Genomic DNA, 14,390 nt, shown 5'->3' on the forward strand with positions numbered 1-14,390 from the left:
TCAAAGCTGTGCTTAAGTTCTCAAGGCTGGAAGTTCATAAAAACAACTCAGTTCCCAGTTAATAATAAGACTGGCAGATGCTCATTTCCAAAATTCACACTTGCTGAATGACTAGACCCGTCATGTGTCAAAGCCTGTCTTACCACCTGTGGAAGCCAGCTGCTGTAAAGTACGCATCATTCCTGGATTCTTTTTGTATGTTGTGCTCAGAAGGAGGTCAAAGGAAGGTGCTAAGTTATTCCTGTCCTAAGTTAAATCCATATGCAAGTGTAATCATTCCCAGATAGAGGGCTGCTCATGGTCAGGACCGTACTTTACTGACACTTCTGTGGGAGAAATATGGGGGGATAATGGTAGATGGCAGGCATTTCAAGGTTAATATTAACACACGGTCACAGGACTAAACTTTTCCAACTACAGGGAATGGTTTTATTTTGTTTTTAAGATAACATGACATGTACTTGTGGAGTCTGGGAAAGCAAGGCATTGTTTAGTTTAATGATGCACAACGACCTGCGATTAATGGAATGTCCTTTCTACCAGCTAAGTTTGAACTCTCCACTAGAATATTACAATTACAATTCCTAAGTGAAACGAGGTATAGAAAGACAAGAAGTTTATTGCAATTTTTTTGTTTCTGTAATGAAAAAAAAATGGAAACATGCTGTAATTTAATATTGGTAAATGTTGAATCAACATATGTCTCAGTCTGCTTGAGAAGGTAAGGAAACTTAAAAGGGCACATAGTTCTAGCAAAATAGTGGGCATTTCCCCCTGCATTCCAAACAACCCTGATAATTAGTCAGACTTGAAAATCAGTTCCCAAGACTAGACATATCCCTACCTTAAATATTCTAGTCAAGGATACTGTGTCTCATTTCTGCCCAAATATAAGCATTCAGAAACTTTGTGCCTCTCCAGGACTGTCCATTGTAAAGATGTTTTGAGCCACACATTTCATTGCAGAAATCGTTAAATATATCTATTATTCAACTTTTAAAACAGTTCTGGAAAATGTATCTTTGTGCCATCCAGTCAGGAAGCCACAGGAGATTTAGTCTAAAAACAGTCATTCTACTACCACATGTGGATGGCTTTTGGATTCTTTCTCCTCCTCTAGAAAACTATTATATCATAATCAGCAGACTTTGGTTCTAAATTCAAATTTTTTACCACTGAATTTCCACATGAAGAGAACTTTATATCTTCTTGAGGGAAATGTGCCTTTTTAACTCTGAAAAATCTCCGGAGCTGATTGTCTCCCTTCCTTCTTTCCAAGGTCTAGGGACTTTACAGACAGTGTCAGACACTGCTGCAGCACTACATGAGATTATTTCCCTTTCCTGAAGCAAATATGTCAGACTCAGTTGTTTCCAAAAGAATATATTAGGGCCTGTGGCATCATAGGTTGTGTTCTTTCTTCACCTGACTAAATTCTGCCTGTCCTTTAAGACTTGGCTCCATTGTCATCTTTTTTTTTTTTTGCGGTACGCAGGCCTCTCACTGTTGTGGCCTCTCCCGTTGCGGAGCACAGGCTCCGGATGCGCAGGCTCAGCGGCCCTAGCTGCTCCGCGGCATGTGGGATCTTCCCGGACCGGGGCATGAACCTGTGTCCCCTGCATTGGCAGGTGGACTCTCAACCACTGCGCCACCAGGGAAGCCCTCCATTGTCATCTTTAAGAGGGCTTCCCCAGCCCCTGGTTTTGGTTAGAAGTCCCTCCCCTCGGCTCCCATGGCTCCATATGTAAAGTTATAATACTGCATTTATCACACAGTATTTAAACAGTCGGTTTTCCCCTCTCACCCACCTTGAAGGTTTTTCTCATCTTGGTATCCCTGTGGCATAGCACAATGCATGATACCTGGTGAACAATCAATAGGTGTATACTAGATGAATGGACAGGAAAGCTGTTACAGATTCTAAGCCTTTTTTGTGCCGTGGATCTCTCCAGCTGTGTCGTGTGTGGACTCCTTCTCAGAATAGTTTTTTTAAGTGCATGAAATAAATACATGAGATTACCAAAAAAAAAATTATATTGAAGTATAGTTATCAAAATATATTAAAAGCAAATTTGTGATATATAATTTATGCATCTTTATTAACAAACTAAATAATGAGATATAATAGCAGTCAGAATTACTATTGTAAATATGCTGTGATATGCATAAACTTTTAGTTACTTAAAACAATTTTACTGTAATTTGAAAATTTCAGTAATTTTATAGATGGCAAAATATAGGTATTTCTAATATTTCTGTGGTTTGTTGCCTGTGTTCGTAATTGAAGGAAATACTAAATTATTGTCAGAGGTTAGCAAAAAAAATGATATATTCTTTTTCCCATCCAAGTTTACATTACTCCGCTCCCCTCAACTGCCACTGCATCTACCCATGAAACTGCGTGGACCTGTAGATCCCAGGTGAAGAAGTTGCTTTGAGGCACTAGAAAAGGTTAGGGAGTATGGTACTGTGGTTTGGTCACTGGCCTGAGAACAAGAAGCCATGATATGCTACACTAAAGAGACTATTTTGAGTTGTTAGGGAACCATTGAAGGATTTAAGGAAGGGGGTAATAATCAGGGTGATACTCAGAATGTTTGACAACCATATGACATAACCACTGACCCATCAGAACATGTGCCGTCTGTGAACAACCAGTTCAGAGGTGCCAGTTCATATCAGTTAGTCCTAGGAATGTGGCTAGATTAACCAATGAGAGGGATTATCTGGGGGGAAATGTGTATCAGAATGTTGGAAAAGAATGAAATTTGAAGTGGGAAAACTGTTTAGAAGACTTTTATAAGAACTAAGGCAGTGGAATTGGGGATAAAGAAGGGGTAGAATTTGGAAAGATTTAGGGAGTAGAATCAAAGACACTTAGTACTCATAGGATATGAGAGAATGGAGATGGAGTCTAAGATTATTTCTCTGTATTTGGATTTTGTAACAAGATAGGGAATATGGGAGAAGAAGTGCCAGCAAGTTGTGGGAGCTGGTTGAGAAAGTAGTTCATTTTGGTACTTTTGTTTGAGATACCTGTGGGACATCCGGGGGACACATGTCTGGCAGGTAGCTGGATATATGGGTGTGAAGCCTAGAAGAGGAATCTGGGCTGAATTTTGATTTGGGAATGATGAGGATATATTTGGAGTCATGAGCATGGAAATAGTAACCCAAGGAAGTATGTAGTATAAGGAGAGAATATATCTAAAGGTTGACCCTTGGGGAACACATTTAAAGGTTGGGAGGAAGGAGAGGAACTAATGAATAAGACGGAAATGGAGTGGGGGAGGGACGGGAATGAGAACCAGGATGGAATAAACCAAAGTAAGAGAATCAACTGTACATTTTCACCACCCCGGTCCCAATCCTTCTGGGAGCCGCTGGGGTATGCTCTGCATTAGGAGGCACCTGGTGTGTCTGAGGCAAATAGGAGGTCAGCATTCCCATTCTGTCATTGTTCTCAGCTATAAGGGGATATAGTCTCATTCAAAGAAAAGTGAATTAGTGTTTGGTTTAGAAACTTGAAGTTTTCATTTAAAACTCACTTAGGAGGGAAATTCTAAACTGCCGTGACCATCCTTGGCCTAGGCTTATGGAAACAGCTGGTGTGTGCTACTGCCAGACCAAATCTGAACATCACTATCAGTCAATAGGGGTCTGAAATTGTTCCCAGCGAGAGCACATGAGACGCTGCTTTCTGATGAAGGTAGGCAGCGGTGGAAGGACTTCCTGCAAAGTGGTGCTGCCCCTGCCCCCAGAGGGCCAGCCTGGGGGCAACAGTGTGGATGGGAAAGGGGCAGGGTGTCCTCAGGAACAGGGACCCCTCTGCTACGGCTCTCCCCATCCTGCTTAGCCTGCCTGAGCCCAGAGGCGCATGTTGCCTTTGGGAACAAACAAACCTTGCACAGTTGTTTGCAGATCTGGGCATGCAAATCCTTCGGACATGCACACGTCCCGCTTAGTGGAGCATAGGATGTGCTCTCTGGACCAGCTAACCAAGACTGCCTTTCCGCCAACCTCGGTCTGAAACTGATTGTGTTAGTTCTGCCTGTTTAATTTGAAGCCTGTTCAGAATATCATAATCATCCTGGAAATAGATAGGTTTGTTTGTATCTCAATCATTTTGACCTTGAGAGCTTCATTTTAGGCACTCATTTGTGTCAGCATACCCTTGAGTTTTCTAGTGGAGCGTGATCGGGGAGCAGAATCTTCACAGGTACAGCATGAGCTTCAAACTCCAGCTCCACCATTTGCTTACTTATGTGACCCTGGTTAATTTACTTGACCTCACTGTGTCTCCTTTCTTCATCAATAAAATGGTTTAATAATACTATCTATTCTCATGCAGTTGTTCCAAAACTATAATGCTATATGCAATTCATATAAAGACCTTGCAAGGGGCTTCCCTGGTGGCGCAGTGGTTGAGCGTCCGCCTGCCGATGCAGGGGACATGGGTTCGTGCCCCGGTCCGGGAAGATCCCACATGCCGCGGAGCGGCTAGGCCCGTGAGCCATGGCCACTGAGCCTGCGCGTCCAGAGCCTGTGCTCCGCAACGGGAGAGGCCACAACATTGAGAGGCCCGCGTAACGCAAAAAAAAAAAAAAAAAGACCTTGCAAGAGTGTCTGGCCATGTACTAAGCAGTCAATAAAAGTTTATTATTACAAAGTTAGTTATATCCTAGATATGCCTCTGAGTACTTTAAAAAGACTTTGCCTATCTTTTCCTCCCCCTGCGCACCCCTTCAGATATTTTCATTCTATAATGAAAGATTTTGGTAATATTAAATATGTAGCCAAGTGACCCTGGAATGCCCCAATCCCATTCTGGCCACTGCTTCCCATAAAATGCCTAAGGGAGATGTTGTATAGGAACAGCAGTGAAGGGAGACACAGTAGTACTTAAACGTTACCAGGACTTGGGTCCAGTACGGAGAATTCAGATGAGCTGGAATTGGCCATTTCTCTAAGTTAGTTAAGCAAGACCCTTCCCAGCACGTCTGCCAGTTTCCTGAGGCATATAACCAGGGAGAAACAGAAGCACAGGAGGATAAATTTGCTCCCAGTGCCTCATACTCTGCTGCCTCACCAGAGGAAGATAGATGCCTTGGGTCAGCTTCTCACTCCAGACCCAGGTAAGAAAGAGACGAAGCTAGTTACTCTGGAAGGAGCAGTGACTTACGTTTGGGAATGAACAGGTTCTGGCCCTTTACACTTGGATCGTGCAGAAAGAAGGGAGCCCCACTTTGCAGCGCTTTTGATGCATGATTGTTCCAGCTACTGGAGAGTAGCCCAGTCCCTAACCCGCTTGGACTTCCTACTCCTTTTGCACCCAATTCCCACTGCTCCCCTAGATGCCTTCAGGGGGAGCAGGGCTCGGTGCTTGTGAAGGACTGTGTGTTCACCTCTGTCCTCAGCCACTTTTTTTAATTTTTAGGGATTTTAATTCCCTTTTTTAAAAAATAAATTTATTTTATTTATTTTATTTTTGGCTGCCTTGGGTCTTCGTTGCTGCACACAGGCTTTCTCTAGTCGCGGTGAGCAGGGACTACTTCTCCTTGCGGTGCACAGGCTTCTCATTGCAGTGGCTTCTCTTTTTGCGGAGCACAGGCTCTAGGTGCGCAGGCTTCTTTAGTTGTGGCTCACGGGCTCTGGAGCGCAGGCTCAGTAGTTGTGGCACACAGGCTTAGTTGCTCTGCAGCATGTGGGATCTTCCTGGACCAGGGATCGAACCTGTGTCCCCTGCATTGGCAGGTGGATTCTTAACCACTGCACCACCAGGGAAGCCCTAATTCTCATTTTTTTAAGAATGGGAATTGAGCCAGTTCTAGATAAAAGAAAGAAAGGAAACAAGGTAAATCGGAAAATGAATTTTCTAAACTATCTCCCTTTCTTCAGCAGTTGTTCAAGTTCTTAAAAATGGTTGCTCAGAAAGGCTGCAGTGAACTGTTAAAGCTTTGTGACTGCTACCTCTCTGTTCCTGAGAGGGCTGGGATTTTCAAATAACTGAAAGAAGATGCTTATGTTACAGAATAGGTTTCCTTTAAGGTTGCAGGGTCGAGGCTTAAGTGTCTGACTTCGCGGGGAGGGTAGAAGCAGCAGCCTGTTGCTCTTGTCCAGCAATTCCTATGATGCCTGTAGTCCTAGTCAGCTACTGAATAGAAAGAAGTAATTCAGATAGAGACTTTTTTTCCAGTTTTATTGAGATAGAATTGACACATAACATTGTATTAGTTTAAAGTGTACAACATAGTGATTTAATACATGTATATATTGCCCAGTGATTATCACAAGTTTAATGAACATCTATCACCTCACTTAATTACAGTTTTTTTTCTTGTGATGAGAACTTTTAATGTCTACTCTCTTAACGACTTTCAAATATTACAGTATAGTGTTAACTATAGTCACCATGCTGTATATTACATCCCCAGAACTTATTTATCTTATAACTGGAAGTTTATACCTTTTGACCACCTTTACCCATTTCCTCCACCCCCTACCCCCTGCCACTAGTAACCACCAGTCTGTTCTCTGTTTCTGTGAATTCGGTTTTTTGTTTTAGATTCCACATGTAAGTGAGATCATACAATATTTGTCTTTATTTGTTTGACTTCACTTAGCATAAAATACCTTCAGGGTCCATTCATGTTGTCGCAAATGGCAGGATTTCCTTCTTTTATAGCTGAATAATATTTATTATCACCAGATAGAGACTTCTGTGTGTGGCTTTTTTCATGTTTAATATTTTAAGATGTTAATATATCACTGGAAGTGATTTTTGTTAGTTATTAGCTAAATCAAATATATAAACTTGTATCATAAGGTGGTTTCTGATACGTCTTTTGTTCTTAAAATAAATCATCTATTAGTAATGCATAAAAGCCAGCAACTCAGTGAATACTAAAACAAAGCTTTGTTGCATCAATCAGGGCAGAAGTCAGGTTTTCCTGCTTCTGGCTCCTACAGTACTTTGTTCGTACCTCTCTCTGCCTGTTGTGTTTAAGGGCCAACTTGTACATGCCTGAGTTCTTCGCTACTCTGGAGCTTCTCCAGGGCAGAGCTGTCTTACTTCTGAATTTCAACCACTTAACCGGTGCCAGATGGGAGATAGGTTTAGAGTCATTTTGGGTGGAAACGCTGGGAATCTGCAGTTTCAGGAGCAAAAAGTTAAAAAAAAAAGCCATTGGAAAAGACAACTGTGGCTGCTCTGTGGGGGCAAGCTGCAGCAATTTGCAGGGACATTTTAACAGGGACATGTATCCTTAGGGGCAACTGAAGAGTTAAAGGAAAACATATCTGTGAGCACAGAGACTATCTGTGATAACTATGGTTATCACAGTAACCATAATTCCACCTTACTGTAGAAGGTACACAGAGAAAAGCAAAATCCTGGGCAATCAAAACCTAGAATTGGGAAAATTAGATGTTGTGTTTAATAGAGAAACGATTACTTAACATAACAATTTGGAAATAGAATAATTTCCATCTCAATAAGGTATACTCTTTATCAACTCTCATGCATATCAAAGCAAGTGCCAAGGAGAAATAAGCTATAGGAAATAATTAATTTTCTTGTAAACATTTGATTTAAACATCCTTCTGATAGCCTGAGATTCTTGGTTAACAGCTCCAGTATTTGCGTCACCCCTGTGGCATGCAGCACCCCAGAACTGTATACATCAACTTTGTGTGTGTCGGTGATTGTCACATGCAGGTAGTTTTCATAACCAGTTTAAGACCTCTCAGTCTTCAGGTTTGTGTTTTCATACCATGGTTCAGTTTATTCTTAATTGTAAATAGTAGTAAAAGGTACTGATTAGGAATGCCATCTCTGGATTTATAACTCAGTTTTTCACTGGGTTATATTCACTAATTGTTTCAACTTAAGCAAGTTAGTCTCTCTAAGCCTAAGTTTCCTTTTCTGTAAAACAGGAATAAAATACCTTCCTCAGAATATTATTATAAGGACTCAGTGAACACAAAACTTAGCATAGAGCCTGGCAAATCATTCTCAGTTTTCATCAGGTCATCGTTATTTGTTGCTAATCATTTTTACATATCGACATAGTAGTAGTGTACACTCTTCACCACTACGCTTTGGTGTCCGATTATTTCTTTCTTTATACGTCACCTGTCCTTCCCCCTCCCCCACCACTACCACCACACACCCCATACTTTTCCAGTTTCCTGTTTCAGGTTACAGGTGCAGAGTCCTCTGTTCGGATCTATCGCCTGTGACTTATAATCTGTAGGGATCAGGAAGTATCTTGAGCCAGTGTATGTAAAGGCAATAGAAATAACCACGTGTTTGACTTGTAAGCCAAGATTTTCTTACAGAGCCCTTCTTCTGAAGAAGAACTTAAATAAACAATACAAAACAAAACAAAAAGACCTTACCCCACTATCACTTAGAAATGTAACCAAATACAGCCCCCTCAAAATGATTACAGTATGGAGGATTGAGAGGTAAAATCAGATGAACATACGGGAAATCTATGGTCCTCATTGTTATGCCGTCTTGAACACTGACGTCACTTTGTGTTGAGGTTCCTAGCATATGCCTTGGGCAGCGTGTGTCCCATAACTACTTGGACAGGACCTGTCTCTTGATACCTGAAGGTAGGGGTGGGTTCCTGTAATCCATATTTATTACTCCTGCTCAACTGTCTGATACCTTCATGCATGAGGGGAGGAATGGCGCTTCCCCAGTGCTAAGCCTCATCAAGCTGGATTTCTCAATGGAGACGGTTCCCGTTGTAATTGCCTCACTGAAAAGGAAACGCTCCATAGAAATTGTCTTTGAAGAGTTAGGCGGAAAGTAACAGCAGGTGCCACAGTGATGCTTTCCTCCTTGTCAAAGTGACTTCATTGGGGGAGGTCTTTCCTGCCTTGCTTTCCTTCTAGTTGGCCCTTTTGTATTAGGGTTTTTCATAAGACCTCACCACCGTAGCTTGTACTGGTGTGAGGACTCCCACAGTACCCTTCTCAGTGTCCCAGTGTCTTCGGGCAAGAGTGCAGTGGAGCAGAGGAACAGACCTGATGGACATGAGCCCAAGTCTGAATTTCACATTTCTAGATTTCTCAACACTGTTTCATACTCTGAGGAAGTGTTGAACAGCTGTGCATAATGACTGTTCCAGATGCTATTTCCTAGATATAATTTAAAGGATTCTTGGTGCTAAGAGTAGGGAGTGGTTTAGAGAGAATCTAAAGTTATTAGCCCTATTGGTAGATCATTAATGCCTGCAGACAGCTTGTACTCCCAGCAGTATTGCAAGGGGAAGCTGTGGCAGGGTGGTTGCTGAGAAATTCTGAGAAATTTATTTTTTCCACAACTGGCCAGAATAGTCACCCACTGGTTGTGAGATTGCAGCATTTTAGAGCTATAGAGAGACCGGCACCAGGAAGAAGGAACCAGGCAACTGCCAGGCTCTCCTGTTCTCCAGGAATCAAAAGGAGCTTCATACACTGCTGAGAGCCCTAGCAAGATGAAGTGTGGCTTGGGACCTTTGGCATGCCCAGAAATGGTTGTAGTGACAAAAACAGGAGAGTAGGAAGAGGAAATTCAGTGAAAAATCTGTGAGCCACAGATCCTTTGCAGCTTTCGAAACCAAAGCCCAGGTGAAAGCCAGAAAAATCCCTATGAAGTGTTTTGGAATAAGTCTACAACTCAAAGTTTATTTGTCAGTAATTGACTCTCTGGAGTACTACATTAAATATTCTCCTCTTTAAAGTGTTTTTTAATTAACCATCTCTTAAAATGTTGGTGACATCATAACATTACTGTAATAAAAGTTGGTATTTTTATAAGAGTGATCTCACCTGTCCGTATTCAGATAATGGATTTAATGATCCAAGTAGAAAATTATCCAGTGGGCAATAACACGTATTTCCCGTATCCTCCTCCCGCCTCTGCTTGATCCCCTCCAATCTCTTCGTCACTGCAGCTGGAGTAAGTTTCCTACCATACAGACTTAATCACATCACTTCATTGTGTGAAGTCTTTTGTTAGCTCCTGTGGACTTCAGAACAAGGTACAACCTCCTTATTGGGGCACAGAGGCTGTTCACGACTTCATCTCTCTCCGCCAGCTCTCCAGACTTATCTCCCATATTCCAGCCTTTTTTTTTTTAAATTAATTAATTTATTTATTTTTGGCTGTGTTGGGTCTTCGTTGCTGTGCGCGGGCTTTCTCTAGTTGCGGCGAGTGAGGGCTACTCTTGGTTGTGGTGCGCGGGCTTCTCATTGCGGTGGCTTCTCTTGTTGTGGAGCACGGGCTCTAGCCGTGCAGGCTTCAGTAGTTATGGCGTGTGGGCTCAGTAGTTGTGGCACACGGGATTAGTTGCTCCACGGCATGTGGGATCTTCCCAGACCAAGGCTCGAACCTGTGTCCCCTGCATTGGCAGGCGGATTCTTAAGCACTGCACCACCAGGGAAGCCCAGCCATTTTAAATTACTTCCAATTCCCAAGCGTGCCATGCTCCTTCATACTTTTTATTTGCTTGGTATACTCCCCACAGTGTGCTCCCTCAACGTGAAGACTCAACTTGGACATCAGTGCTCTAGGGAACCTTTCCTGCCCACTGGTTCCCACCAGATGCCCTTATCTGGGCTAATTGTCTTGTGAACGTGGTGCCTCCAGTTCCCTCCCCCAGAGACTGTCTTAATTATCTGTTTTCCAGGTTCCTAATACAGAGTAGATGCTCAGTAAGTATTTGCTGAATAGATTAATGATTAAGTGTTTGAATGAGTGAACAAATTTGGTGTGTTATGGAAACTACAAGTGACTATAACTAGCCACTTACGGCATAACTCTTTGTTTTCAGTGATAACAGATGTCAGAGGGGCCTTAAAATTTAGTTTTGGGGGAGTTTTGGTAGAAATTACCAGTATGTACCCTTCTGAATAGGATTTCACCTTTGTTGCCTTTTTTTTTTTTGTCAGAAATACAGAAGTAGAACATAGTTTTTCAGTGAAGAACAGCAGCTTAGAGCTAGACGTAAAGATGTGTGTGTGTATACACTTATAAATGTATATGTGTATATACACATAAATACACATATATACATATTTATATATACATAGGTGGTGTATATATGCTTATGTGCCCATACATATGTACACATATGTGTGCATATGTACACAGTTGTGTGTGTATATACATATATGTGTATGCATGAACATATGTGTGTGTATGTGTATCAGGGATTGGTACAGATCAATAGTCAATAAGCGTCTTAGTGATGCCTCAAAGGAAGCTCTGTCTCCATCCAGCCTGCTTGCTGTCACCTGAAGTATGATTGTGACACCTCCCCACTGAATCAGCGCACTCTCCTGCTTCCTGGAGCCTATTCCTAGAAATGTCATAGACACTTGGAGTTCTGATAACACTTCATCTGCTACATTAAGAAGCAGAGTCCATTTGATTCATCTCTGCATACATCCAACAAACATGTCCCATATGCCTACATGTGGCTGTATGGAAACTATTAAGTGTATAATGAATGGTTACTAGTTAGTGATTATGTCTCAATAACTCTTCCTTGCCCTCATCAGCCATCTCTCCAGTGTCCATGTCAACCTCAACATACACAACTTTGCTGGCGAGTCCTTTTAGTGAATCATGGGTGATGTATCACACCAGGCTCTCCCTACATGAGTTTCTTTCCATCAGATGCCAAGGTTCACTCCCATAAACCATGAAAGCTCACTGCCTTGAGAGCCACTCTCCGGAGGGAGCCTTGGGACTCGCTTATAGGACTAGGTGCAGGGGCTGTTTTCAAAGCATTACAGGTTGCTGGTGTCATATCCGTGTTGGGAGGGGAAGTGTTTTCTAATAAATGTTTTTGTCTTGTCTTCTAGCTTACATTTTACTATGGTACTATAGATGGTTGGTGTCCAAAAGAGTACTATGAAGACATGAAGAAAGATTTTCCAGAAGGAGATATTCGACTCTGTGAGAAAAAAATACCTCATGATTTTATCCTCTATTTTTACCAGGAAATGGCAGATATGGTAGCTGACTGGCTAAAGGATGATCTGTCCAAAATATAAATAATGACACAAGGAGCAAGCACTGACAGCTAGTACATAAAGGCAGTAGGTGTACTTAGTAGTAAGTAGTATACTTAGTAGGTAAATGTTTAATTTTAATGTTGGATATTAGAAGAGAAAAACAGTGAGACCCTCTTGGCTTAAAAACTATCACCTCCCAGCTCCCCATGCTACAGACTGAAATAAACACAGTTGATCAATATTCCATAGGATTAACAACACATTTTCCAAAACTCAGGGAACACAGTGATCTAAACAAAGTCTCTTATGTTTGCACGAGATGCCCAGTGGCACCATACAGTTTATTTTGGTAGGCAAGATCCTTTCAGACAAAAGGAAATCTAAATTTAGTTGATTTTAATTGAGTTACAATGTAGAATAGGCTCCCCTAGAGAAAATTATGAAAGACCTACTAGAAAATGTAAGAGACCGCTGAATGTTAAGTGTGTAGTCAGCTTTGTGAAGCATGTGAGATCATGAGAAGGATACACTCAAGTCCAGTAGCAGGAAGTGATGAGCAGTGGATCTTGGCAGTGGACCTGGGTCTCTCTTAAGGACAGAAGGTGAAGATCAGCCCAGACTAACTTTGCACAGGTCTTGGCTGAGATCATCAGAATCAGACTGGATATCAGGACAGCCTGCACAGCCCACCTGTTACTACCTTGCAGCATGTCTCAAACCACCAAGTCAGCCTTCTGTCTGGCCGCCAGTGGCACAAGCCCCAGCAGAGCCAATGGCAGGGGAAGCACTGCTTGTCTCCTTTCCCGAGGAGTGTGACTTCCCGATCTGCCTGCAGTAGTCAGCAAATAAGGCTCGTCAGTCATTCCTCTGGTCAACTAACAACTAATAAGAGTTATTGAAGGATCCCAATTCTGCCTTCCTCCACAGACAGCTAGCAGGCTCTGGCTGTGAGCTCCCTGCAGGCTCCTGTTCTCCAGAGCCAAGGTGGGGAGGCCCTAGGCTGTCCCAGATCAGCCTTGTACCTGCCACATGCAACTGCCCCTTCTGTGATATTTTTCAGTCAAACTCCACTGAGGACCAGCAGTGAACCAAGTACTATAAAGGCATTGTGGATAGATTGTTAGCTACATTATGATTCTTTTCTTCTGAAAATCTTCTAGTAAGTAATTTTTGAAAGGGCATCTTTAAACTGCTGAATAGAGAATTACCATAAGTGATTTCTCCATTAGTTTTGTTAGTTGGAAAGAAATTGTTTTACTGATGAACCTAAACAACCCATTAAGTTAAGTGAATTCACCCTCTCCAGGCACCTTGAGGTCCAGTAAAGAAGAAACTTGTTCTCTGGCCTAGAGCAGGCTAACAATATTGCTTCCTTCCCTAAATTGACTCAATTCTGGGACCTTAGGAGCCAGTAAGTCCCGCTGACTGCAGAGATGGTTGATGATAGATAGAAACATTCCATTTTCTCCTAGGGGAAATCCCTCACGGTGTCCCATTCCTTAAGGACAATGGGATGTTGTCCTTCTTCTCAAAACCTAAAGCCCCCTGATGAAAGATTCACCTCTGATATGTGCCAGCCCAGTGGTGAGCGCGGTATGAGTTATGACCCTTTGACGTGGCTGCCATGTCAGAGCAAATGACTTCTCAGAGGGGAGGAGCCACGCTCCAGGCAAGCAGTGCTCTTGGCCCCGGAAAGGAGCCGGTAGATGCCTAAGCCGCTGGCGCAAGGCTGCATACAGAGTCCTTATTGGCAACTGTGTAGGGAGGCCTTCTAGAAATCTGATGTTAGGAGCTGGGTCTCATGGCTTGAAGTGCCTTGCATACAGGAGGTGCTCAGTAGTACTAAGCCAAGTACTGGGTACGCCATGCTGCTGGAACGAAGAGTGACACGCCCAGCTTTCCTTTTAGCGTGACCTTACATCGCTTCCTATTTCAGGAGTCCACGTGTATGAAATTATGTCTGATAAACCAAAGGTTACCAGAGCTTAAAAAATGATAAGAAGTAAAATGATAAAGTAAATTTCCTGTTTATCATCTAAGCACCAAATGAATTTTCAAAATAAGTGTTTTACCCCCACTTTCTGACCTTGCCTGGCCTGATCTCTGTGTGTTGGGGGAGGAGGGGTACAATCCTAGCATCCTCCTGAGTTAGACTCGGGTCAGAGTCTCTCTGTTAAATTGAAAAGCCACTTTCTCAGTGCTTCTTGTAGAGAAGGAAGAATCAGATTTCAGGAGATTGAAGTTCATTTTATTTCATTAGGAATTAAGCAAAAATGTTTCCGTGCATATGTATGAGGTGATAGGGTGTGTGAACTCTGGAGGCCTTACTGTCTGTGTGATTTTAGACAACTTCATCTAATTTCTCCATGCCT

The 14,390-nt window shown here is 42.4% G+C and overlaps 1 protein-coding gene across 2 annotated transcripts in view; it reads left to right on the forward strand.

Annotated features, from left to right (window-relative positions):
- LDAH (lipid droplet associated hydrolase) overlaps positions 1-12,057 on the forward strand; it is an 82,482-nt gene extending 70,425 nt beyond the window's left edge. For both annotated transcript variants that reach the window (XM_065891416.1, XM_065891418.1), the window contains one exon: positions 11,866-12,057. In XM_065891416.1, the coding sequence (XP_065747488.1) occupies positions 11,866-12,057 (192 nt within the window). The remainder of the gene's footprint in view (positions 1-11,865) is intronic.
- The last annotated feature ends 2,333 nt before the right edge of the window (positions 12,058-14,390 follow it).

The sequence above is a fragment of the Phocoena phocoena genome, chromosome 14 (assembly GCF_963924675.1).
Source record: "Phocoena phocoena chromosome 14, mPhoPho1.1, whole genome shotgun sequence".
NCBI lineage: Eukaryota > Metazoa > Chordata > Mammalia > Artiodactyla > Phocoenidae > Phocoena > Phocoena phocoena.